The sequence below is a fragment of the Lygodium microphyllum genome, chromosome 27 (genome assembly GCF_053477565.2).
Source record: "Lygodium microphyllum isolate KBCC chromosome 27, Lygodium_microphyllum_v1.1.10, whole genome shotgun sequence".
Classification (NCBI taxonomy): Eukaryota; Viridiplantae; Streptophyta; class Polypodiopsida; order Schizaeales; family Lygodiaceae; genus Lygodium; species Lygodium microphyllum.
This window is the reverse complement of record NC_141161.1, coordinates 120,378,634-120,404,612: the sequence shown is the minus strand read 5'-3', so window position 1 is coordinate 120,404,612 and position 25,979 is coordinate 120,378,634. Positions and strand designations below refer to the sequence as shown.

At 39.4% G+C, this 25,979-nt stretch overlaps 1 protein-coding gene across 3 annotated transcripts; it reads left to right on the top strand.

Moving 5' to 3' along the window:
• Window positions 1–576: 576 nt before the first annotated feature.
• LOC148012763 (U1 snRNP-associated protein usp106-like) lies at window positions 577–11,279 on the top strand. 3 transcript variants are annotated; one of them, XR_015689165.1, is made up of 15 exons: window positions 577–917; window positions 3,600–3,652; window positions 4,047–4,215; window positions 4,312–4,375; window positions 4,492–4,571; window positions 4,650–4,800; window positions 5,197–5,258; window positions 5,379–5,441; window positions 6,544–6,602; window positions 7,221–7,302; window positions 9,925–9,971; window positions 10,057–10,269; window positions 10,362–10,436; window positions 10,530–10,856; window positions 10,958–11,279. XR_015689165.1 is itself a non-coding variant. In XM_087669745.1 (15 exons), exons 1-14 carry the CDS (start codon window positions 771–773, stop codon window positions 10,558–10,560), a joined length of 1,296 nt encoding a protein of 431 aa, XP_087525871.1. In that variant the 5' UTR covers window positions 577–770; the 3' UTR covers window positions 10,561–10,588; window positions 10,738–11,279. The 3 variants fall into 3 exon arrangements, 2 of the variants coding, with proteins under 2 accessions (XP_087525871.1, XP_087525870.1); XM_087669745.1 differs by having other exon boundaries at window positions 10,530–10,588; window positions 10,738–11,279; XM_087669744.1 differs by having other exon boundaries at window positions 10,530–11,279.
• The last annotated feature ends 14,700 nt before the right edge of the window (window positions 11,280–25,979 follow it).

Genomic DNA, 25,979 nt, shown 5'->3' with positions numbered 1-25,979 from the left:
TGCTTTCTTGTGATGGGGATTGGCTTGAAACCATACTCTTGCTCAGAAACCTTTCCCATGTAGGTGTGAAGTATGGTAAAGCCTTCATAATATTCACAAATACACCAAAATGAAGTTACGTTCTTGAACAATTGTCTTAAATACAAAGTCACCTTCTCGAATCTCTATTTCCAAATTGACTATCTTAAACACGAGTTCCCTTGCTAAATCTTTATCTTAAGAAGAAATGAGCTCCTAAACCTCAATCTTCATGGTGTGAATCAAGTCATCTTACATACAAGTTACCTTTCTAAATCTATATCTTAAGATTAAATACAAGTTGCCTTGCTAAATCTCCATCGTAAGATGAAATCACCAAGTTGCCTTGCTAAATCTCCATCTTAAGATGAAATCACCTCTTAAGCTTCTATCTGAGAGGCAGGTTTGAAGGTACCTTGCCAAACTTCTATCTTAAGAGGAAACTTACACCCCGAACTTAATAGTTTAGATCAAGTTATCTGGCCAAACCTCTCTATAGCTTAAGGGGAAACTAGCTCTTACACCTCGATCTTATTAGTTTAGACGAAGTTATCTTCCGTAATGTCAAAGCCAACAAGCCCCTAAAAACTCCTGGTTAATTTCTAAACCCTAGACTGGGGGAGAGAGGGGGAAAGAGACAGGGAGAGCAAGAGAGATCTTTGTCCTTCCTTTCCCTTCTTATTCAACCTGCGTTTCTGCGCGTCTCGCCGAGACCATAGCTGCTGCTGCCCCGTGCGCTTCTTGTGCCAGCCATGGATGCAATCAGGAAGCAGCTCGACACTCTCATGGGAGCCAATCGGAACGGTGACGTGCAGGTAGTCAAGCGCAAATACTACGATCCAGACGTCTGCCGCCTCTACATCGCTGGTCTATGCCCCCACGAGCTTTTCCAACTCACGGTGTGTGTAGAAAATTTCCTTTCCTCCCCGCTTGTCTTTTGTTGTTTTGATAGGCAGGGTTCTGATCAACTTAGTCGTGTATAATTTAGCAAAGTCCGTAACCAATCCGATAGTATTGCAAAGAGAGCGCTTTGCAGCTGATAATCTTTAGGCTGCTTCAACTGTGGGGTCCGTTGGAGCTAATAAACTTCAGATTGCTTCAATTATGGGATCCTTCTGTCACGGCCCTAGTCAACCATGTGCTCTGCTGCCTAGATATGACGGCCAAGCACGTTTCCATCAAACATATTTTAGAATAGACGAACTGAGCACATAAATTGAGTTATTCGGACCATGTCCAGCCCTCTAGTTGCACAGACAAATCAATGTGCATAGATGTTGCTCACCATGAGCTGAAGGACCGGCTGTCAAAATGGACCAAAACTAGCACCATTGGACTCTGCCAAATGAAGTTTAAGGGCAAAGCAGAGTGTCATTATTTGAGGTTCAAGCTCAATCCATTGGTATTTTCAAATGACACTCATCTTCTCCACTCTTGTGATGGTCGTAATTTTGTCCTGAATTTGGAAAGCACTTAGAAGGATCACACTTACTATTTTACTCACGATGATGTCACAAGACATGCAAACTTGAACCAAAATCCCTAGTTAGTGTGAAGTGAATTTATTAAGGAAGCCGAAGGATCCAGCAGAGAGGTCATTGTCAGTTTTCTCTAACCACAAACCCTTCAGAAATTGAAGCTGTAAGTGATGCCATATCTGGATAACACTTATCTGTTCGGCTGTTATAAGGTTCTAATTTCACAAAGCTTATCCTGCCTGTTCACATTCGAATTGTCTACTTGCATCCTCTCACTAGATTTAGATGTCATGGCGTTGCATTAGGGACCCATCTGTAGGTCAGTGTTGCCTTTCAACCAGAAAATCTAATGCAGGAGTGTATCTTGCTGGGGTCTGCCAGTCCTGCTGTCACTAACTTCAGGAAGTATATCCTGTTGCACTTTTAGACTGCTAAAAGACACTTGAATTGTGCTGGTGATTCTAAAGGACCTTGTAGAGTGGTCAGTGCTACTGATCTCTAATTAGAAAACCTTTTAATATCAGATGGGAGTGCCATTGTTTTGGATGACATTATATTTTAGCTGCTGTTGTCATTTTGGCTCAGTTGTCCATTCTGTCATTTGAGATGCTCATATTTGTATTCATGCTGAAGGACCCAGCAGAGTAGTCACCATTTTGACTATCTCTAACCAAACAACCTTCACACATCAAGCATGAGTGAAAGCCTCTTCTGGATGACACTTATAACGTGTTGTGATCGAGGCCTTAACTTCGCACAATCAATCAGTTTTATCAGATTGTGGTGTAAAGTAATCACCAACCTCATCGCATTAATCAATGTACTTCATTGAGATGGCCTGGAGTCCTGTTTGGAAGTTGGTGCTGTCCTTTCCAGCCTGTATGAGGTCTTCCCTATAAAATTTCATTGTGAGGCATTTTTCATTTTTAATCTGTAGTATTGACATGCTCTAAAATATGTCTGGTCTATTGAGGAAATCAACTCTGCTATGTGAACAATATCTATTTCTCATCGTCATTCCATTTGATGTTCTGAGATTTTGACACCGTGCCGATGCTGAAGGACCCAGCAGTGGTCATAATTTGATTCTATCTAACCATAGAGCCTTCACAGATCAAGCAGGAGTAAAAGCTAGTTCTGGTTGACACTTCCATTCTGTTGTCATCATGGCTTTGACTTCAAACAGTCAATCACCTCTATTAGATTTGCACATTGATAAACACCTCACAGTTTACGAATGGTCATTCTTCCTCGAGTCCTATGTGCAGGTTAATCTTTTACTTCCTAGCCGGCTTCCCTTTGTTCCATAAAGTTCTAATGTGAGGCATTAATTTCTTCATTTATGATTTACTCACTTTGACACAATTTAGCCTCGCCTGCCCTTTGTTCCTCCAATTAAAATAACATTGTGCCATGTGATGTTTTTGCTATCTTACAACTATTTATAACCTACCCTCTTTTAATCTTTAATATTATGATATTGGTTTGGTTAGTTTATCATGTCCTTGACATGATCTAGAGTATGTTGCCTTTTGTTCATTTAATGAAATTGACACTCTGCCATGTGATTTTTTTACTCTCTTACAGACATTTACACCCTCTTTTGTCTGCAACAGTAAGTTGTGGATTTTGACTCGTAAGAGATCTGTCCTCAGGTTGATTAGTCTATCATGATGATTTTGCAAGTTCACTGAGCTCCTTTCGCATGTCTATGTTATTTGTGATTGCCTTTAATAGCACTGGACAAAAGTATCATGAAAAGTCTGTTGGCAGAACTTGAATCCAAATTCAAAATTGCAAGGCAGAGATTTGGATCTGGCCTAGAAGTTTGTGAGGGAGCTTAAGATCTTTGGATCTTTACATTGTGCAAGTTCTTTCACGTTAGAAGCACTGAACGTGTGTCAAATTGATTGCTTTGCGGTCACGTGGTTCTATTGTTGGTGAAAGGCAAAAAAGTATCTTGCATGTGATCATTGATACTTTTGATTGGAATGTCAGTTTGTGTTAAGCACAGTATGTTTACTATTCCAGCAATTTGTGCCAAATGCCAAATTAGGACACTATTGCAAATGTGTTTAAGATTGCTATTTTACTGTATTGCAGAAAATGGATTTGGGACCTTGTCCAAAGATTCATTCCCTACAATTGCGGAAGGAGTATCCTTATATTATATGGTTGAGCAGTTGTTTTGGGTTCATGGCATTCTGGATATTGCTTTTCTTAGCTTGTTTTGAACATGTGAAGCATCTTCTCAGCTGATTGTTGGCAGCGGCCTGAAGTTTCTCTGGGATGTACAATTTATTTGGCCCAACGGTTTTTCAGTTTCAGTCTGTGTGCCTACCTTTTGCTGTTTTTTGCATTGGTCGTTTGCCTAACTTGTACTCCAACACCAACCATCTATGTATGGCTATCTTTCTAATTGCTACTACAGAAGCTTTCTAGATCACAGCATGTCTGCATTTCTACACAAAGGTTTTGGTGTTTAGTACAACCTCCATGTGCCTGTTATCACTTTTTAAAAACAAAATTATGACCCTTAATTGTTCTAAGTTACGAGGAGGCCAAGGGCAAAGGTAAAGATAACTATGACAACCAGTTAGAGGAGGTCTTGCAAAGGCACATTTCGGAATGTGATCGCAAAATCAGCCGTGCACTTAAGCGTCTTGAAGATGAAGATGCAAAAGCTGCCACTGCAATTGCTGTATCCCTAGTGACTAAGGTATTTTCTATGAAAGATTGGTGGATGTGGTCTATCTGTTGAACAAGCTGCAGTGCTCTTAAGTGACAAGGGCTTTCTTTTCAATTGTTTACACAGTCTCCAGAGGCTGCTGAATATACCAAGCAAATAAAGGAGAAGCTGAAAGAGGCTGAGTACTTGGGTATGTCTTTTGCTAAATTACACAGTGATGTATACTGAGTGGCAAGTGTTTGTCTTGAGATCAATGTCAAACCTATAGACTGATAACAAGTAATATCCCTCAACAATAACTCGTAGATTTGGAAGGACGGACTGATGACAAAATCAGGATAATGGAACAAGTTGAAGAGCTGAGAGCGAAAAGGGCTGATCGTCAGGTTGGCATTGGTATTTACTGTTCTGATTTCTTCTTTTGGGGCAAAGATCAGGTCTTTCTAACTCAATAGTTTTAACAGGCCATGTCTCTACTTGATGCTTTCAACAAGGATAGAGCCTTAATGCCTCAACCTCTGCCAGCACCCCCTCCTTTAGCACCATTGCCATTTCCTCCCGATGCGCGCACACAAGAGATGATTAAAGAGAAATTGAGGAGAGCAGAAGAACTTGGTAAGTCATGTACTTAGTTGAGGATTCTTCACATTTTTGGATTATTTCTGTGAAGCATATCTTTAAGGTTTTGCATTATTTCACCATATGGCTGTTTTGAGTCCAGGCTTTGGTGGTAAGGATAATATATTCGATTGTGCATATTTTTAAGTCCTAGGAGCTTGTGTGTATGTATGATTAATTGCAAGCTTATGCTGACATTTGTGAACATGTCCTCTGTTTTTGAGATGCGGGGACAGTTTATCAACAGATGCTAGTTTGGCGCATCTGGTCATATATGTGATTGTTTGTTAACATCTGATGTCAGTCATGCATTGATGGTGGTCTTTTATAGTTATGGTTTGTGCAGATTTTGAATTATTTGATTTGCATTTACTTTACAATTTTTCTACTCAGGTGAGCTAGGCATGGTTGATGAAGCACAAAAAGCAATGGAGGAGGCAGAAGCTTTGAGGAAGGTAATGAGAAATTGGTTAGTTTTCCCTTGGGGGCATTGGGCATTCCACTAATGTTGTTTGGGAGTATATTGTAGCTGCTCATGACAATTCATTTAACATCACAAGTTACCATTGAAACAGTTGAGTGCACGCCAGGAGCCTGTCACAGATCCTGCGAAGCTTGCGGCGGTTGATGTGCGCATTGTGAGTCCCATAATTTCCTCAGTTTCCTTTTGTTCTCCTACTTGAATTCTCTTGTATGGAAGCTTACTTGTCTGGCAGTCCTTTTTGTTTGTATTTTCTTTGGTAATGTGGAGTTTTGATGTGCACGATATAAAGTTTTGCATCCAGTTCTACAAATCTCATTACTGTGAGCAATGCCTGCGTGTTTCCTCATTAATTGGCGTTCTGAGTTTTAGGCTTTTTACTGAGGTCTTGTGTTGCTCGTCGTGTGAATGTGTACATAAGTATGTGAATAATTTCATGGGTATACTCTTTATGTAGGAGCATTTCATGTGATTTTCTTGCTTTTTGTCCTCTGCATTTTGGTAGTCTATGTCCAAGTGAAGCCTACCTATGCAGCCTGGAAAGCCGAGTCTTTCTGGCAAGGCCTTGTGTAGTGTAGATGATTGTTTCTTTCTATGCATGAACTGATTTCCTTCCTGGCAGTGTCTATACTGTGCTACTCTGCAAGTATAGTCTGAAAACTTTTATATGTCCTTGCAGCATTTTGTCTATCATTTCCAAAGAGCCCTGGTTGGAGGAACAAAATTTTCACATGCTTTGTAAGTCTTAGCTTGCCTTGTTTTTGGATGATCTATAGGAAGCAGTGATACATCCTTTGCTTGGGAATGCCTAGTGACTGTTTGTGTATGACAAAGAAGGCAGGTTCTAGTGCCTGTGGCATAAGAGTAATTGTGATTGCTTTTCGGAAGAAAGACAAGGTGAGTGCTTCCAGGTGTCGTCGAATCACTTTTCACTTTTTTCTTGGCTTGATCAGAGACTTATCTCCGGTGCCTTTATGTCCTAGTGTAATAGGACTATGCAGCCGGAGTTTCTTTGCACTCTCCCTTGATGCCACTAGAACACCAGTGGAAGATATGTACATTCTTGGATGTATGTTTACTTACTGAGGATAGTTGTTGCTCGTGATCAAAGAACTGGGTCTTAGGTTATGTTAAAGATGATGTAAGGCCTCACATCCATGATTTTTCAAAGTGATAGTGATCTAATGTGATTGATTGATGCAAGTCAAGGTGGGTTTTTTTTGGTCTGATCTGGTGGATATGCCTATGACAAGCTGCAGACTGATCAAAAGCTTCGAGTTTGTGACATATGTGGTGCGTTTTTGAGCATATATGACAGGTATTAACTGTTTGTTTCTACTGCTTTATGACAAAATCTCGTATTTATCTTGTGATTGTGAATAAAGAAAATATATGAAGATTGATTTGGAGGGAAGGAGAGGTTTATTATCTACTTGAAACGAGAAAGAAAGATGTTGGTTAGTTTTACTAGTGACCAATGGTTTCTTTTTGGGGGGTGTGTGTATGTGTGTGATATATATGTGTGTGCACACACACCTATATGTATATGTCTGTGTGTGTTTATGGCTTCTTTTTTTGGGGGGTGTATGTGTACACACCTATACGTATATGTGTGTGTGTTTATAACACATGCACGCACGCACGCACACGGCATTAACGTCTACAAAAGCCCAAATCGGCCTATGAGACCAAAATGTCACACCTGAAATTTCAGGGACATGACCAAAATGTTACATCTGAAAATTCAGGGAATTTCCCATGTCCCAAAATAGCTTGACATCTAATGCTATAACTATCTAAATGGAAAATACACCCCCCCGCTCCCCCTCACACACAACACACATGGAGAGAGAGAGAGAGAGAGAGAGAGAGAGAGAGAGAGAGAGAGAGAGAGAGAGAGAGAGAGAGAGAGAGAGAACTTGGTTGGTTTTTCCAGTGACCGACGACTAGCAGATCATTTTGGAGGAAAGCTTCACTTGGGCTACATGCAGATTCGTGAGAAGCTGGAAGATCTCCAGGTATGGTTTTTCTATCTACATCCTTGTCATAAAATTGTCATGAAATTGGTTTCAAAGGTGTAAGGTTGTCGAAAAATTTTATGGTGGTATTGAAAAAGTGTATTGTGTTAAGCCATTGTGAACTCTCTCAATAGCAATATGAAAGTACTGTAACAATCTAATGTTTACTACAAGGCCACAGTAAAGTAGTCATATAAAAATCAATGTTGCTTAAGAGGGGGAGCTAAGATGTCGAGGCTTGTGAAGATGTGCTACAAGCAGTGGTTAGACTAACAAAAATTGATTGTTAAAGTTTTATTTGCAAGATGTATGGCATACACTCTCAAATCTACATTATTATACCAAGACAACACTAGGATATCTGCTCTTATACTGCTTCATATCGATGGGTCTCAACAATGAGAAATTCTTCACATCAGTTGGTCTCTTCGAGTTGTGTAATCAATAAACTCTGCCACCGATGGCCATGAGAGTGCCAAATACTCTTCCATTTGTACCCACCAGAAGCATGTTGTCACAATTGCTTGCAGAGCAGTCTCATGAGGTCACCAGATTGCAGTGGCATGTTGTTAAAGGGAAGATGTCTTCCTTACGAACAGGGGCTGGTACCATGTGCTTGATGGTGTGAGAATCAAGGCTCTAATGCCAAACTTGAAATGAAGCTGAAGCCAATCGAGTGTGAGTGGATGCCTCTAAATAGAAGACATTTACCTAAATGGAGGAAATCTGAAGTGATGACAGGGCTGACAAGCTTGTCTAGGCTCTCAATTATTTGTGCAGAGATGTTCAGAAACCCTAGTCTCTAGCAAGCTGACATGTATTGATATATAAAGTGTGCTGTCTGCAGATTCAAATAGATGGAGTAATTGGGTTTTTTGGAAACGATTGTCCATAAGCTTGCCTAGCTATTAAAACATTGCCCATGCTTGCATCTCATTCTCTGACATAATCTCTAGATGTATGATTATTTGAGAACCACATGAATTTCACAGAGCTGATGAGCTTGGTTTTGTAATTGAAGCTTGTGTGCACTTTCCTTGCATCTTTGTATGTGTGCAGACACTTATCATGAATGCTGGTATGGTTGATTCCCAAGATCCAATTTATATCTGTAGGCACTGTCCTTTGAAGTTTGCATAATTTGTCATAGGTAGTGTGCATGCACACACCCTCTTGTGGCTTGCCTTTATGTAATTTGCTTGCTGGTCGTGAGCCAATGGGCACAGTTCATTGGGGAGGCACAGTCGTTCCTTGGTGTGATTGGCTAAGAGGCTTCAATAGATACTGAAGTGTGCTGGATCAGCATGTATAAGTTAAGAGTCATCAATTAGGTTGGATCTTACAGGCTCTGGTCCAAGCCATCTAAAGGATAAGAGGAGCTGTTGCACATCTCAGTTTATGTTTCATTTAGTGCTTTACAAGATAGAGGCTATGTCATAACATTGGGGGCCTGAATGTACTATGGTGATTTCCTGGTTTAACACACAGTTAGTAAGCTGGGGGTAATCGATGGACTGAAACTTGTAGGGTACTATCTGGTGGTTGTATGTGACAAAGATTCTTACAGCCACAGGGCTAGCCTGCAGCATGACTGTGGCTTTAACCTGAGGGGTTGTTCCAGCCTGTACTTGCATGATTCATTGACGAATTATTGCATCCTCACCTGCAGACTGCTCAGAAGCTCTCGACTGGCCGCTGCCAGTGGAAACCAACCAAAACTGTGGCACCCCCCCCCCCCCCCCCCCAAAAAAAAAAAAAGAAAGAAAAACCCTTTTTTTTATCCCTCCCTTTTCCCTCTTGTGTTTTCCTGGTTTTGAGGCTATTCTAATTAGCCTTGCCCTATTTTCTTGTGTGTTATTCTTCTGCCACCTAAATGTATGTGTAAGGATTGCTTTCAGTTTGTATGAAGTTTCTTGATTGAAGAGTGAAGATTTTGCTTTGTTAGAAGTGGTGTTTCTTAGCTTGGACCTTCTCTCTCTCTATATGTGTGTGTGTATGTGCTCCTATTTGTGTTGTCTGGCCTCGAAGTTTGGCTGCTGAAGGAGATTATGGATGAACTTAGTGTTGTGCTGAGCGAGAATATTGGCCTCAATATCATCAAGTGACTGTTTGGCTGGCACTCAGGAGCTGTAAGAAGAATTCAATCAGCTATGCATTAAGTCCCTGAACAGTATTTTCTGATTTGTCCAGATATTAACATACTGTTTGAATTCTGCTGCTGGAGGCTCTCTCTCTATATATGTGTGTATATGTGCTCCTATTTGTGTTGTCTGGCCTCGAAGTTTGACTGCTGAAAGAGATTATGGATGAACTTAGTGTTGTGCTGAGCGAGAATATTGGCTTCAATATCATCAAGTGACTGTTTGGCTGGCACTTGGGAGTTGTAAGAAGAATTCAATCAGCTATGCATTAAGTCCCTGAACAGTATTTTCTGATTTGTCCAGATATTAACATATTGTTTGAATTCTGCTGCTGGAGGCAAAAAATGAGCTAGCTGGTTAGCTATGCTTTTTGTGCTGTTGTAGATTTTGGTTTAAATATTTTTTTTGTTCTGGAATTTCTGAAATTCTATATTTCATGGATCAAGTGTGACTTCTCAATTGTCAGGACTTGCCTTTGCAGGAAGAACGTGAAAAGTCTCGAAAGGCAGAGCGTGGTGATGATGATGGGTCAGCATGGATGCTAGCAACCAGTTTGTTGTACAAACTGTTGAATTAATTTTATTATATTGAGTGTGCTCTGAATTCTTTCCAGGACATCACGAAGCAGACGCAGTGATCGCAGTGCAAGCAGGGATAGAGAGAAGACTGATGGAGATCTTGAAAAAAGACGTGATTATGATCGAGATAGAGAAAGGGATCGTCATAGAGACCGAGGTCATGAACGACTTAGTAGGGAAAGAGATCGGGCGTCCGATAGGGACTATGAGAGAGGACGAGACCGGCACGATTCTCGCAGTCATAGATTGTAAGTTAACAATCTGAATGAGGCGCTGGCTACTTTTGGAACAAAGTTCATTGTATGAATGATGTCATGTGCTACTCCTTAATGATTAACAGGCACAGATCACGCTCACGTTCAAGAGAGCGCTCACTTGGGAGGAGCAGGGACAGGGACCGCTCTGATTATTACAGGTTTGCTCATTGTGTGTGTCTTCCTTTTGGATAGAGCCAGGTTTTCTGAAGGATGGCTGATTTTTTAGTATTTATTTTCTTATGAATTTTCAGGCATTCAGACAGTAGACACAGTCGATATTAGACCTATTGCAGGGAGATTGGACACATTTGTGAGTTTTTCTTTTGAAGGGAGGCACAGATTTTCCCCATGTTTGGGAGCTACCTCGTATAAGATTCTAATACTCAGTAAGGATGTAATGTCGACTTTGCTGGATGTCTGCATTGCAGATTTGAAACATTTGCTTCTTTTTGTGGACAGAACTGTAGGGTTTTCTTCCATTTGCCTTTGGATGCCTCATATATTGTGATATAACTTATCGACACTGAAGGAACACAAATGGCTATTATCATGAGGCTGTGGCAATGCAGTCTGGATCTGTAAGTTACAACTTTTTAGATTATTGTCTCTAATCTAATCTGCAAGGTGAGCTGTTAGAATGTGGATTGTGGGTGGTGATTCTTTGATGGGATTGTTGTAGTTAAGATATAAAGGTGGACTTCTTGCCCTTTTCTAAGCTGTTGTCTGACGAGAGTGTCAGGCTGTGCAGCTAGGACCTGAGCATCTGTTTGTAGAAGTAGGCCTGTTGGGAGACTCTCAACTCCCAAAAGTGCCATTCTAGTAAAAGCTCAAGTCATGTATGTAGTTGTGCTGTTCGGTTTACAGCTCAATAGTAGAAGCTTCTCAGGATTTACACTGAACTGCAGGGTTTGTGTGGTTGTGAAGCAATAAATGTTCAGATTACAGAATGTAATTTCTGAGTTTGTTATCAATGAAATTTCTGAGTTTGCTGTCAAATGAAACTTTTGAGTTTGCCAATTAGTTTGTCTGCATAATCTGTTTACAAAGAATTGGAGATTCTGGAGATTACTCTTCAGTGGCAAGTTATCAAGCTTCAAAGATGATTATGATGTATAAAATTCAGCAGATTTCTTTGTGAAAGTAATCTTCTGAAGTTCCAAGCCATTTGTTTTAGCGCTACTATTAACTTTCAGCTTTACTCAGAAACATGTTAAGAGTGTAGACATTCAATTTGTAAGCTTCTGGTTTGTTTTTTTCTCTCTTAATGCAAAGGTTGTCTTCTGAGGAGAGAGTAGGCCATGGTATATGCAGGCCTATACACGGTGCTCTTTTTAAGGTTTGTGGAGAAGAGGTATATTGTAACAGAAGGTATACTCTTAAGAGTTTTCTCTTTACCGGACATGTGAGGACAAAGGAAAGAAGAACGAGAATCTAAGAAACAGTTGCTTTATATAGGAGGGAGGGAGGGAGAGATTAGGAGGGAGGGAGAGATTAGAAGGGTGTTTGCGCACCGTACCCCATGTTAAAGTGTGTTCATTGTAGTATTGCTTCATGGTCGTCGACTATCCCCAGGATCATACTTGCCTAATACTTTTGTCTTGCGGGACATGTTTTGCACATGTCACTGCATGATTGCCTAAAGTTTTTTAGTAAAACCAATCAGAACATTTCTACCAAGTAGGTCTCTTTATGTAACCTCCTCCATGGCGCATGTGCTTGAGATCTGTACCTTAGAAGAGTGTGGTAATCTTTACTTTCTGTGCCTTGAGAGCTCTACGTCTCCAAAGGTCCATGCTTCTCCAAAGTATGTGCCATGCACATACAATCTATGTTGGAAAATCACTCTGCACTATTATGAAAGATATGATCGCATGAAAAGTGCAGGATGAGCTGAGATATAAAAGTAGATTGAAGTCGTCATGTTCATGTCTTCCCATCTTTTTGTATTACTAATCTTGAGAAATTGTCAAGCTTTTTATGGGTCTATGCTTCAATTGGAAGGTTTCGTAATGTCTACAGCATTATGGATACCGTATGAATTTTGTGAAAATACTCTTTATTTGGGTGGTGCATATATATTATCTTAAAAGCTTCCATCTGTGTTTTGTTTTTTACCAGGCTAGAGTCTTCATTTCAGCACTTTGAAGAGCTTAGAGGCAGGCTTGAGAGACTTATCTGATTTGGCCATCTTTTGAAGCATGTAGTAAACATTAACAAATACAGCATTGTAGACACTGGCAAACAATGCATATGGGATATTGAAGCAGCCAAAAGCCATGTTACTTCGGAGGCACCACAGATTTAATAAAACAATGTCTCAGACTACATCCCAAATCTTTTCGAAGAGTTCATTGAGATTGCCATGATCACCAAGAACAACTTGCTTCTAGCTTATTGATATGCAAGTTTATCTTTTCCATGGACCGCTTGATTTTATGTCACAAGGTTTGGGTTACTTGATAGTCCCAGCACATGTGCTAAATAGATTCCTCCTTTTTTTGGTAGAAGACATATAGAAGTGACACTTATATAATCTTAGAAATTTAGTTGCAGGTAGTGCTTTGTTGGCTTCTATCTTGTAGAATAGCACATTAATATTGAAAGAGGGTGTGGCCCTCCAAGCTTTTAAGGCGTTTCTCCCAAGTTTTGAATGATCCTCTTGGTTTAGCTTTATGCTATGATTTAGAAAAAGAGCCATTCTTCTCACCTTAGAGAGGACTACTTGAAGTCATTTAGCTTTCTTCCTAGTCAAGCCAAATCATTAGAAAGGAAAGATGAGGCACCAAGATCTTGAATGTCATATCACCAACCAAGCCTTCCTTATATTTTGGAGCATATTTTTGCATTTTTATTAGCCAATATAGTTGTCCTTGAAGGTATGAGAGAGGAGCTATATGTTTGAAGTTCAAAATTTGCATCCTCTCTTCCTTTGGTGGCATCTTTCGGACAAGCCAAAAAAAAAAACATCATACCATTTAGCATTAGGCCAAGTGTTGTACACCCTAGCAACACAAATCCAATTGGTAATTATGATGGTCCATGATTGGCCATAAGGGATTCTCTTGAGTAAAGTCGAAAGTCTTGGGGCTTTCTTCTTGAGAGGCTTCAAGTGAGACCAAAGGGCAATCTTAAAACAATGCATATGTTTGATTCCAATTTACTTTGGCAATAGGGAATATGAAGGCAACAAATGATAGTTTGGCACTTATTTTGATTTGCATTCTATTATAGAATCGTTCCAAACAATGTTAAGAGCGAACTCCAGTCTTGGTTGGGATGCCATGGTTATTGTGTAATTTGCCCTTTAGCAATCTCCTTAATCTTGAATTGATCTAGCCATTGTGGGCTATTGTTTCATGAGCCAAATAGGAGCTCAACTATATTGGTTCCATGTTCCCATACATTAGGATAGCAAGAGCAACTAGGAATATGGATAGATGATGTATTGCATGGATCAAGCTTAACTAATTGAACACCTACAATGTCAAGTTTACACTTACACCTTGTCACTTGTAGTGTTCTTTGCCTCTCTTTGAAGGATAACCTACGAGCATCCACTAAGAGAGAATGTAGAGTTCGCAAGACACCTTATCCATTATAATACTAGTGAAAAGGATTAACATGGGCAAGTGCTCCTATGGCAAGCTTCGTAATGGAGATGACATAGTTTTAACCCAAAAGATAGAACCATGATAGCATACAACGAGTATAAGCCATCATAGTATAACCAACAATGTCCATTGGATAGTATCATGGATACCTAAGCAATGGGTGCGCAAGCCACTACCAATGTGCCTCGGAAAGAACTTGATGTTAATGCCAAGCATACTAGCTTTTGAAAATGGAGAACCATGACAACTCTTGATGTTTGTTGACAATGCCTTTGAAATAACACACATGACCATCTTGTCACCAATGCCATAGCGCATATGTGACAATTGTTTCCTAGAGATTGTCGAGTTGTTCCCTTGTGAACTTGGACTAGGAGCCAAGTTTGCTCTTTGTAGAACAATTCATCGTGAATTTGGCTATCAATCCCAACTCTACGATTTGAAAATTTGCTAGATTTTAGTTGGTCTTGTGCTCAAATACATCTATATAGATGAGGCCCAATCGCTTCCTTGTACCACCCTGTGACAATTCCTCCTTGATATTCGAGAGTTATGAGGGAGGGAAGCCCTTATAGCCATTTCTAGGGTCGCATGGTAAGAGCCTAAACTTGGATTTGTAGATGGGCGAGACTTGTCGAGAGAGTTGTTACCCTTTGTTGTTGTTTGCATCTTCTCCTTTTGAGAGGCTGTCAATGTCTTGCAGTTCTTTTAGGGATGTCCCTTCTTGCAACAATAATAGCATCAAGGCTTTTTCTTCTTTCAAATGTTGCTCTTTTGAAATTGGAATATTTGGAGCATCAAGGAAACATTCTCATCAAAGCCTAAATCTCAATATAGTAGTTATCCAACATACCACTCGTAGATGAGAAACGATGGTTGCATGTTGAGCAGTAGTATGAGAAGTCTAAGGAGCCATGATAAGGGAGATGCAAAGAAGATGAGTAGAGACCAGATCTTGAGGGATAGATGTGTCAAAAAAAAAGGCTTAGTTCAAGAGTTTAGTTGTAAAGAAAACATAGAGAATGGCACAGAGTATGGTGAAGAGAAACATGACAATTAGACACACGAGTCCTTTTTAAAGGTGAGTAGTAAATCACAAAGAATGATCAGAAAGACATCAAGAGAAATTAAACCAAATGTAGCCAAACAAAGATTATACAAAGTTGGTGCTAGAAAGAGGCCTAAAAATTTAGTTGCCTTGTCTTCAAAGAGTTAGAAACTTGGAAATTCAAAGAGTTGAAGCAAAAATGTAGACAAAGTATTAGTAAATGCAATTGTATAGAAGGTTAAATAGGATGTCTTAGCCTTGAAATAAGGCAGGAATAGTGAATGTAGATAATTGAATGCAAAATGCAAGTTGAGAAGAGTAGTAACATGCCATCTTGGCTTATGGTTTCCCAGGCTATATACACAATCAAAATAGGCCAAAAAAGTCTAATCAGTATAAAAGAGCTCAAAACATAAATTTGTAGCTAAATAAAGTAGCACAAAAACACCTTAGATCATTGATCACTTGATAGGAGCAAAGCAACTTGAAGTTTGATAACATGTTAGAAGTGGATGTAGCAATGGAAGCATAGAATGCTATTGTAATAGATTGCATAACACAATAGTGAAGAGAAAAGAAGAAACATTGCAAAGGAAAGAGCACTGCACTAGAATTCACAAAGAATAAGATGATAGGGAAATGGAATCCATATGCTGAGACATGAGAAAGTACATAAACAATGTGAATCATGGTTGTATGGGCATTTGCATTGGCATAGGCTCTCTCTCCATTGGTCCTTGCTATGAAAGTATGCAAAGTGATACAATGAGTGATGCAAGAGGGAGCGCTTGAAAAAATAGGCGGAAAATATGTCACCAATATGATTAGGTTGGCCAACATTAAATGTCGGTTGGCCAACAATAAAGGCCTAATTCACCATGAAAGATATAAAAGGCCTAACATATCTAATTGTGCCCAAACCAATGAAACATGAATAGACTCTCATATAAATTGACATATCTTCTAATAGAAACTCCCTATTGTTGTGGGAATACTTGTTTCCATCATTTTTGAAGTAGATGTCAATGGCTTCCCTTTAGCTTCATTTGTGATTACAATGACAATTGCAACTTTAGCAAAGTCCTCTAGTTTATTGTTAGTCTTATTAGTTGTTTGATCAGAGGGGTCTTGGTTTTGCATGTCTTTGACAATCGATAGTTCATCTTGAATTCCTTTTGTGCTAGTCTTTTGAGGACATGCTTTAGCAAAATGTGGATATAGCAAACATTAGGGAAGTTAGAGAAGCAAAATCTTGCACACAAGATCCATTCTTTTTTGTAATATATCTCTAGTACATTAGGAACATATAACACTTTGGAGGCAATGGCTCTAACTTCATTCTCAAATATTCCATGTAGCTTAGGGAAGGAAACATAGATAGGACACTTAGAAAGTAGGACATTATTAGGGGAGAGTGTCATAAACTAGGTAGTGCACAAGATTGCCTTGGAAACCAACAAAACAAGCAAGAATCCAATTTCTTTTTGCTTGAGACCCAATAAGAACCTAATAAAACCCTTTACCGATGAATTTGAAGTAAACCAAGTTGCAATGGGCTTGGTAAGTGTTAATATACCATTTAGAGAACTCGTCATCTATGGGAACCCTACCCATGAAGTACAAGTATTGACTAGAAGTAGTAAAATTGCAATGCTTCTAGCATAGATTCTCCATTGAAAGCTCCATTTTAACTTTGTGAACCTTCTTGGCATTGCTAATTGAATACATCGATGGTAAAGGGCTTTGTTGTCACATATAGGTTTGGTCCTTGGTCCTTGGCATGAGAGGTGTACGAGTCTACCTCCATGCCTCCATTGTTGTTGGGCCTCAACTTTTGAGGACGCCCTTGATGTATCACCTTCTTCACCATGCTTGGCCTACATGTAGGCTAGATAAGGCACCTTGACATCACAATGATTTGTGAAATGCTCATAGTTTGCCACCAACATAGTGTTGCTCTAAGTAAGCACCTAGTTAGTTCACTAGTTCATCATAACTCAATTGTTTAGATTGGTTATGGGCCATGTTGATAAAGGATTTCTTTCTCTTTATTCCACGTTTAAGATGTGTTTATCCAATGACAAGAAGAAGTGCAAGTATTGAGAGAGGATAATTCTCAACCATAAAGAGGCTTAGGACACACACACACACACACACACACACACACACACACACACACACACACACACACACACACAAAGAGTTACTCCACTTAAATAAGAGAAAGAAAGCAACGTGAAGGATTAATCATACAAGAAAAAGCAATCAATTTGCAGCAATTGAAGAGGAGAGAGGAATCAACTCAACAAAGTCTTTAATAATTGTTGAATTGCCATTCATGCCAAACTATTCTCCTTTTGGATTCATATCTACAATATCCCAAATTGGTGGATTAAATTGACCTTACTTATTTGCTAGCCTTTTACCTTATCGTAACCACTAACATTGACTGTGAATGCCATTCAAGGTGTATCAAAGTACCATGACTTTCAATCATGATAATAGTTGGTGACCTCCATACATCTTTTTAAATTGTGAAATTCTTTCTTTTTATTGTTGATGAACCGTCTTGCTTCTAAGGTCATGGCACGGATATAAGAAAAACAAGTATACAAACATTGAAAAATGAAACAATTACAATGCAAAATGCAAATAAGTATTCTACAAATTTGTATTTGTTGGAATGTTGTTATGTTAATTTCTTGGCCAATCATGCATTAGGTTTTTAATCACTATATACAACACATTGATTTAGTTAGAAGCCCTGATTTTAGCCATTGGATGCATAGTATACCATGATGTTGGGGGTGTGCGTCAATTAGTCAATGCATTTGTAACCTAGAAATAGTGTTGTCTCTAAACAATGTAGAATCTACCTAGTGCAATCTTGCCTCCAAATGATAAAAAATATTATTTTATTGGGGTAAAGCTATTGATGTTTTTGGGGTGAATGTGCAATCAATGCAATTATAGCCAAGTGGCTAGTAGAAGTCATCTACATTTTGTAAATTTTCCTTTGTGATACCTTAACATGGCTTGTGATAGATCTTTTGAATTTTGTGCCTCTCCAAAAGTCAAAGGTTCATCCTCATCACATAGACTAGACACAACCAATGCATAACAATTTGATGCACAATAGGCATTATGAGAGTCTGAACGAGTACAATTGGCCAATGATGCATCCAACTTATTGTCACACAATGTTTGCACTAGCCATTTTGGCATAGTTCTAGACTGCTCAATCTCTACTCTCTCATCAAGAAGTGCATCATTCATATTTGCATAAGAAATAGATTGATCTGCCTTATCATGAGAAGCCTACATAGATACTTGTTAAGTACATGTTAAGTACATAGGCTACATGTAATACAGCTTCAAGCCAAAAACTACATGGCAAAGCTTGACCCTTGATTATGCATCATGCCATCTCCATGAGTGATTTGTTTTTCCTCTCAGCTACAACATTTTGCTATGGTGTATATGGCATTGTATATTGGTGTTTTATCTCATGTTTAGCCTAATATGCATTACATTCCTTAGATATACTCCCCTCATTAGAACGGAGGGTGTCCACTTTATATCTTGACAAATTTTGAACCATGTTGATAGATTACTTGAAGCACAAAAACACTTCAAGCTTAGCTTCTAATCATATACCCATGTATACATGTATGCATGGAATAATGATCAATGAAAGTCACGAAGTGCAAGTAGTTGCTAAAAGATGCTGCTCGCATTGGACCACAAACATCATTGTTTACAAGGTGTAGTATGCAAATAACTCTCATAGAACCATGTTTTGAAAATCAAGTATACAACATTCTACTCAATTTGCACCTTTCACAAATGTGTTTTCTAGGTGTCTCAAGAGTAGGCAATGAAGACACCATATTAGTTTTTTGCAAACATAGGCAATTAGCAAAATCTAGATGACCAAAACATGCATGCCAAAGTTTTGCATTTGAAATTGCCATGGAATTTGCAATAGCACATGACATGTCTTCCGCATAATTTCCATAGTTATTGAGTTTATATAGCCCATGACATAGTGAACTAGCTGCAATAATCATACCACTACAAGAGAGATCATGAACTATACATTTGTAATCAACAACCTTCACAATTTAGCCAATCTTAGTAAGTGCAGGAACTAACATCAAATTCTTTTTTTCTATTTGGTACATACAAAGTGTAAAAGTACTGCCATTAACAATGATCAAAACAAATTTTCCAACTCCTTTCACAAGACAAGAGGAGTTATCATCATAGTACTACCCTTATGGACATGCTCAAGAGAAGTGAACACATGGTGTAGAAAAGTAATATGCTTCATGGCACTATTGTCAGAGTACCATACCTTTGAATTCACAATACACATACAAGAATCATGTAAAAAAGAATCATAACTACATTGCGCACTAAATACCCATTCTATATCCTGCACAACTTTTGTAGATTCTGTATCAGCAAGAGAGGTATTTGCAATAGGAATTGTAGTCTCTTTCTTCTTAGCCTCTTTCATAGCCAATTTAGGACAATCCTTTGTAACATAATCTTTTATCTTCAAATAGATGCAAAACATATGACTCTTTTTTCTTCTTATTATGATTAGCCTCCTTTGTTTGAGTGGCATTTGCAGATATTTGTTTGCTAGTAGAAAAGGAAGCTTTTCTTTTAACTTTCTAACGAGCTACAAAAGCACATCATTGTTTCTAGCCATAGCCATTGATTGTATTTAAGTTACATGTATAGAGGAAAATGTGCACAAAAACAAATGGGCTATGTAGCATAGTATAAAGGAGACCATAAGCACTCTTACCTACAAAAATTAGAATTTGCACCAAAGGACAAAATAGTCCACATAGTAGTGGTAGTAGTGCAAATAGAGGCCAACATGAGGTTGAATAAAAAATTTGATAGCACTAGGCCCTAAGGAATATCTCACAATATGTGTTGACTTATGAATGCTCGTCAAAACTTGTCCCAATCTGCGAAAGTCAAGTGTAGGGTACTAACCAACCTCTTGTTCATTAAAGTATAGGACAATATAAGAGTCCCTAGAAGGTACCAAATACGTATGAAAGGATGCATAGTTGCTTTTAATTTCCTTATTCATAAAATATTTTTATTATCACTTCAAATATCTTATAATTGGATGGTTGCAATGCAAACTGAGTACGATGCTATTATGAAAAAATGGTATGTGATTCTCATGTGATTTGCCTCCTAGTAAGAAGGCCATTGGTATTAAGTGGGTTTACAAGTTAAAGTGCAAGCCAGATGGTAGCATTGATTGCTACAAAGCTAGACTTGTGGCAAAGGTTTATGCTCAACAGAAGAGCATTGATTTTGATGAAACATTTTCTTCCACTTGCCCAATAACAACTACTTGTAGCATTTGCACATTAGTAGTTTGTAATGATTGGAATGCACATTAGTTAGGCATAAAAATACATTTCTAAATGGTGATTTACATGAGGAAGTGTAAGTCTTTCAACCTAATGGTTTTGTGTAGAAGGGCCAAGAAAACAAAGTGTGTGGATTGAAAAAGGATTTGTATACTTTAATGCAAGCACCTTAGGCTTGAAATGAGAAGATATGTGTATACTTGATTGCACATGGTTTTCAAAATATTCCCATTGGGAGCATATTATATGTTAGACATGAGGATGATGTGCCTTTGATCATTATGGTTCATTTTGATGACATATTGTGCTCACTAGTAAATGAGATACACATTGTTAAATTTAAGACCAAGTCAAATTCAACTTTTGACATATTAGATTTGGGCCTATTGCATCATTATTTGGGTATTCAATTTAAGTAATGTGATGGAGGCATTTTTTTGTGTCAAACAAGGTATATTGAGACATTATTGCAGAGATTCGGTCTTGAAGATTGCAACTCTATTGCTACTCCTATGGAGATAGGTTTGAAGCTGAGCATTCATGATGGCAAAGAAAGTTTTGAGATCTTTCTCTATCAATAGCTATTGGATGCTTGATTTATGTATGAATTTCAAGGCCTAGCATGTAGTTTGTAGTCTCATAGATGAGTATGTTTATGCATAGTCTAATCCCTAAGGATTGGTAGGTAAGAATGAAGCAAATCTTTCGCTACTTGAGTGGTGCTTGGCACCTTGGGTTGTTTTATCTCAAGAGGAAATCATTACCACTAGATTTACATGCTTTTTTAGATTCAAACTAGGCTGGTTGCTACAATACTCATGTATCTACAAGTAGTCTTTGTTTCATGCTTGATAGCTCATGCATATCATTGTTGAGCAAGAAGCAGTCCATTGTGCCATTTCTAGTTATGAAGTTGAGTACAAGGCAACTTTCACAATTATGATTGAGCGTGTTTGACTCAAAGGCCTCTTGGTTGATTTGGGTGTTGGATAGTCATTTGCTATGATGATATTCACTGACAATCAGAGTGCATTAGAAGTTGCATGGAATCCAATGTTCCATGCACGTACTAAGCACATTGAGGTGTATTACCATTATGTCAAGGAGAGACACTTTAGAGGAGAGATCAACTTGGCCTATATATCAATTGAGGACAACCTTGTAGAGCCACTTACCTATGAGGAGGCTATGCACAAAGGTGATTCTCATTATTTGGAGATGGCTACACAATCTGAAGTTGATTTGTTGCAAAAGAAATATAACGTGTGGGAGCTTCTTGCTTGACTGCTAAGACCCACATACTACTTATTGTTTCAAGCGTTTCAAGCCAAGTGCAATGGCTACCTCTCACATAGCTATGTGCACTCTTAAACTTATGAGTGTAGTGAGCTTACCTTTATGCCCGATCGAGTTGCTTTCTCTCTCAAGCTCTTCGATAGCTCCACGATCCAAGGTGCAAGCTCAAGCAAGCTCGATCCTCAAGCTCCAAGCTCCAAGCTCAATTTCTATGTGCAAGATAAGAGAAGAGAAAAGAAGAGAGGAGAAGATGGAGAGCTTCTCCACCATAGTCCTTCACCCTCACACACTCACTTTCTCACTCTAAGCACAAGAACAAGCACAAGCAAGAGCAAGAAAAGAGAGCTAGTTTTGGCCACACATAAGAATGAGCTTCTTCATTCACTTTTTACCTTTTTATACATGCCCTACTCCTCTTTCGGCACCCATCCTTTTTTACATGACCAACCATTTTAGCCTAGGTTCTCTTTCCCTATTCCCTTCCTATTTACATGGTTTCTTCATCCATGCCCATCTACATTTACAAGTTGCACATGAGGGAGCTTGGTGCGCTTTTATATTTAAAATGCGTATTTTCCCTTTTGCACTTGCCTTGGACTTTTGGGTTTGCTTTTTGCGCCTTTGGCTCTTTTCCTCTCCTGTTTTTTCCATAGGGCAAACTTTTTCCACTCTATCCTCTACGTCTTTTTAATTTTCTTTACTTTCTTTGTGCTTTCTTTGCACTGGAGTTAATATCACCCCCTCCTAGCTAAGTGCCATTTCAATGGCACTTGTTGATGAGGGCTTGGGTGGTTGAAGGTTTGTCATGTGGATCGATGATGGGATTTTGGGGAGATTCGCTATGGAGAAAAAACATTAAAAAATGGTTGAGAGGTTGTGGAGGCCAAGGATAGATTGAGTGGGTAATGGGGGCCTCCAATGTCGAAGGTTAATCGCGGGTTGCCGAATGTACGTGAAAAGGAAAAGGAAGTGCATTACTTGGGGTGTGTCTACCTCACTTTGCAGTGCATGGTGTCTATGCTAGTGGAACTAGGAGTTGGGTTGCAAACCTTAGGCAAGCCCATGGTATTGTCCCACACTTGAGGACCCAGATTCTGTACTAGGGGAGGTGCTGTGGATATGACTTAGGGAGACATGTCTAACTATAGGCGAGTGTGAGCTCTTTAGGTGTGTCTTGCCCTTAATGTGTCCTAAGTATGTCAAGTGGAGGGAAGGGGTTAGGGATATAATGGTCCCTGGGTGCAGTGTCTGTGGCACTTTGATGGTACATGAGGATTCCATTTCATCCTCTTCTTATGCTTCATCTCTGTATTTTATTTTTCTTTATTTTTCTTTATTTTTCTTTATTGACCTTTTTTTTGACACTTAATACATGGGGAGGGAGTATGCTAGACGTCATCCCTATGCTCTTCAAGGGCTACACTAGGAGGGGGCCTAAGGGACTTGGTAAGGAAGGGTCTACTCTACAGGTAGCCCTTTATGCTAATGCATATATTCATAGGTGTCATTGATAGAAAGGGGTGGCTGCACCTGGTGAAGTGGCTATCATTCATATATTCTAGGATGGCCATGCAAAAAGAAGGTAGGAGCATAGCCCTTGTCATTAGATGGGCCATCACACACAGTAATCAATACCTGCGTTTAGATTTAAAAAAAAGTGATGGGAGTCGGGCCTCTTCTGCCATGGGCTTTTGTTTGAGTAAAATCCTAAGTACCCTAAGATAATTATATGCGGTAATAAAGGCCGGGTCAAGGTAGGACAAGAATTGGTTAAGGAAGTGTGTGATGGATGGGCAGATGTCCCGCTCAGTGAAGATTAGGTACTCCTCTCGGCTTTTTGTATTCACGTGTTGTAGATTCTTGGAAAGTTTTACATTCCATGCATATTCGGCTTATAATCTACCCCTATTCTCTCTGCGGACATGACGTGTAGGTAGGGTCGTTGCCCTCATTTGGGGTATGGTGTCCCAGACATGTCATCGCCATTGTGATTGGGCTTTGTATCCATTGACAGTCTTTAGAATCTCCCAGACCTTGTCATGCCAATAATCTGCGGGCTCTCTCTGCCACCTGGTGGGGTGTCTTCTTCTTTCCTCTGTCCACCTATTCCCCAGCCTTTATGCAAGCCTGATCACTTACTTCACCACCCTTAGAGATAGAACTCTGTCTAAGGAACAAGGGTAGTGGAAGGAGAATTTGAAGGGTTGGCTTTAGTTTTCCCATTACTCCTAAATAGCCAATTCTTGGGCCCAGTTTACAGGGTAGCATTCCTCTCTTTGTGGAATATGGACCTTAGGAACTTGATGTGGCCTAGCTTGGAGTCTCCTTTTGTGCCAGCTTCACTTGCTCTCTCTACATGCCCTTTCTTTCCACAACCCTCTTAGGGGAAGCCTCCTCACCCTACTCTTTCGTTTGAGTTTGTAACTACTGCGGGGGGGGGTCGGGACTTACGGCTATTCTTCTTTGTCTTGGCCTTGCTTGAAGTCTGGCCCTTCTTTGCTTAGTGGTACTGTTGGAGCTACAATGGGTGGCTGAGCTGGTTGTTCTAGCTCACCAAACCCTAATTCTTCCAGCTCCCTCATTGAGAGCCCAACCTACCTTAGATAATATTGTTGTTGCACTGTGCTTAGGCTATGCTCTCTTTTGGCACTCTTTCATGGAGGCCGTATATCTGCCCTTGCCTTGTAAGTTCTAGCTTCCTTTGTAGCCCCTCCATGGTATCTTCAACCTCAACTTGGATCATATGCAAGACTATGTTCATAAAGGCCTACTATTGGACCTCAAGACTTGCCTGCACTGCTTTCACCCTTGCTAGTGCCATGATTCGCTTGCTTTCTGCCAAGGCAAGGTGTTCAGTGAGGTCTCTAAGTCTTCTAGTAGTCTATTCCTCCCATGCCCTAGCCTTTTTGCTCATCCTCTCTACACCCCGATTCTGGCACTGAATAGCATAATGACCATTCTATTTTCTTACTCTTTCTAAATTTCAAGCATTTCCTCATTCTACTACTTGCGGTAGTTCAACTACTCTGTCAGCTGTTCTTGCTCTAAAAGGGCCACTTGGAGTTGGTTTTCCATTTCTGTCAGTTTTTTGGTTGCCACTTCATCTCTTTGTGCTACCTTAGCCTCATGCAGTTCCTTGAGCAACTCTTCCTTTTATTGTTTCTTCTTTTTGCACTTTGTGAGAAATCAGAGTGCAAGCCAACATTGAAGTGTGCACAAGAGGGAGAGAAAAGCTCAAAAGTACAAGAACCAGTCTTGTTTATTTAGTTGCTCATGAAAGTACAACTTGGGTCATTCTCACTCAAAGGTTGATATAGACCCATGGGCTGTTTATATATCCCCAATTGGCTAGGGTTAGGGTTTCCCCTTCCCCTTCGGACCATGCACACCTGCCTGCCCTTATCCATTCCTGCATAGGGAGAGTTCATATGCCTATACTCTCAACACCCCCCCCCCCCCCTCAATGCTAGGTGGCATTGAAATACAAAGCATAAGAGATTGCCCCTTCTTAACCCAAACTAGGATGCCTTTATAGATCAAGCTATAAGAATAGTTATAGGTAGAAAGGATATAGGACTCAGAAGAGTCGATCATCAGTGGATTGGGAGGCGAAATTGGCCTCCAATTCCTTAAGTACTTCAGGTTGGTTTTGGACATTTACTGGTAATAGTCCTATCTTCTTACATTTATTACATTTCATATTTTCTGGGTATTTTTTCCAACAATTGTTTACAATATGCCCCTTCTTTTTACAAAAGGTACACTTATTTTATGCACCAAGATTTGGTCATGGGATGTTGGAGTAGATGTCTGATTGGTGCTTCCTTCTTTGCGATTCCTTTTTTCTTCATCCAAACAGAATTGGATGGTAGTTGCCAAGGTTGGATTGGGAATATTAGTAAGAGTTGTTACAAGTGTGGGAAAGACCTTTTTAACATCTTTTAAAAGAATGGCAATAGCATCCTCATCATGGATTGGTGCTTCACTAAAGAAAGTTGTGTCATGAGGCCCTTTATATGAGAAATAATTTTTTTGAGGTCTTCTCCTTCACTATATTCCAAGCTGAAGAATTCAATCTTGAGAAAAATCTTAGTGTTTTTACCTATAGCACCATAGAGATTTTCAAGCACATCCCATTTCTTCTTGGCAATGGAGAGTTGAACTACATGATGAATCAAGGATTCATCTAAGTGTAACATGATTATTGCTTGAGAATGTTGATCATCCTCCACATCAAAAAGATTTGTAGGATCAACATCTCTAGTCCCTTGAATGAGAGGCCAATAACCTCTCTCCATCATTTTGTCCTTAATGAGTACTTGCTAGGGGTGAAAGTGT

What these genes read in the sequence shown, in the direction of transcription:
- LOC148012763 (XM_087669745.1), top strand. Translation starts at nt 771, where the DNA reads ATGGATGCAATCAGGAAGCAGCTCGACACTCTCATGGGAGCCAATCGG. An exon ending in ACGAGCTTTTCCAACTCACG is followed by an intron (nt 918 to 3,599) that starts GTGTGTGTAGAA and finishes ACTGTATTGCAG; the next exon opens with AAAATGGATTTGGGACCTTG. An exon ending in GACCGCTCTGATTATTACAG is followed by an intron (nt 10,437 to 10,529) that starts GTTTGCTCATTG and finishes ATGAATTTTCAG; the next exon opens with GCATTCAGACAGTAGACACA.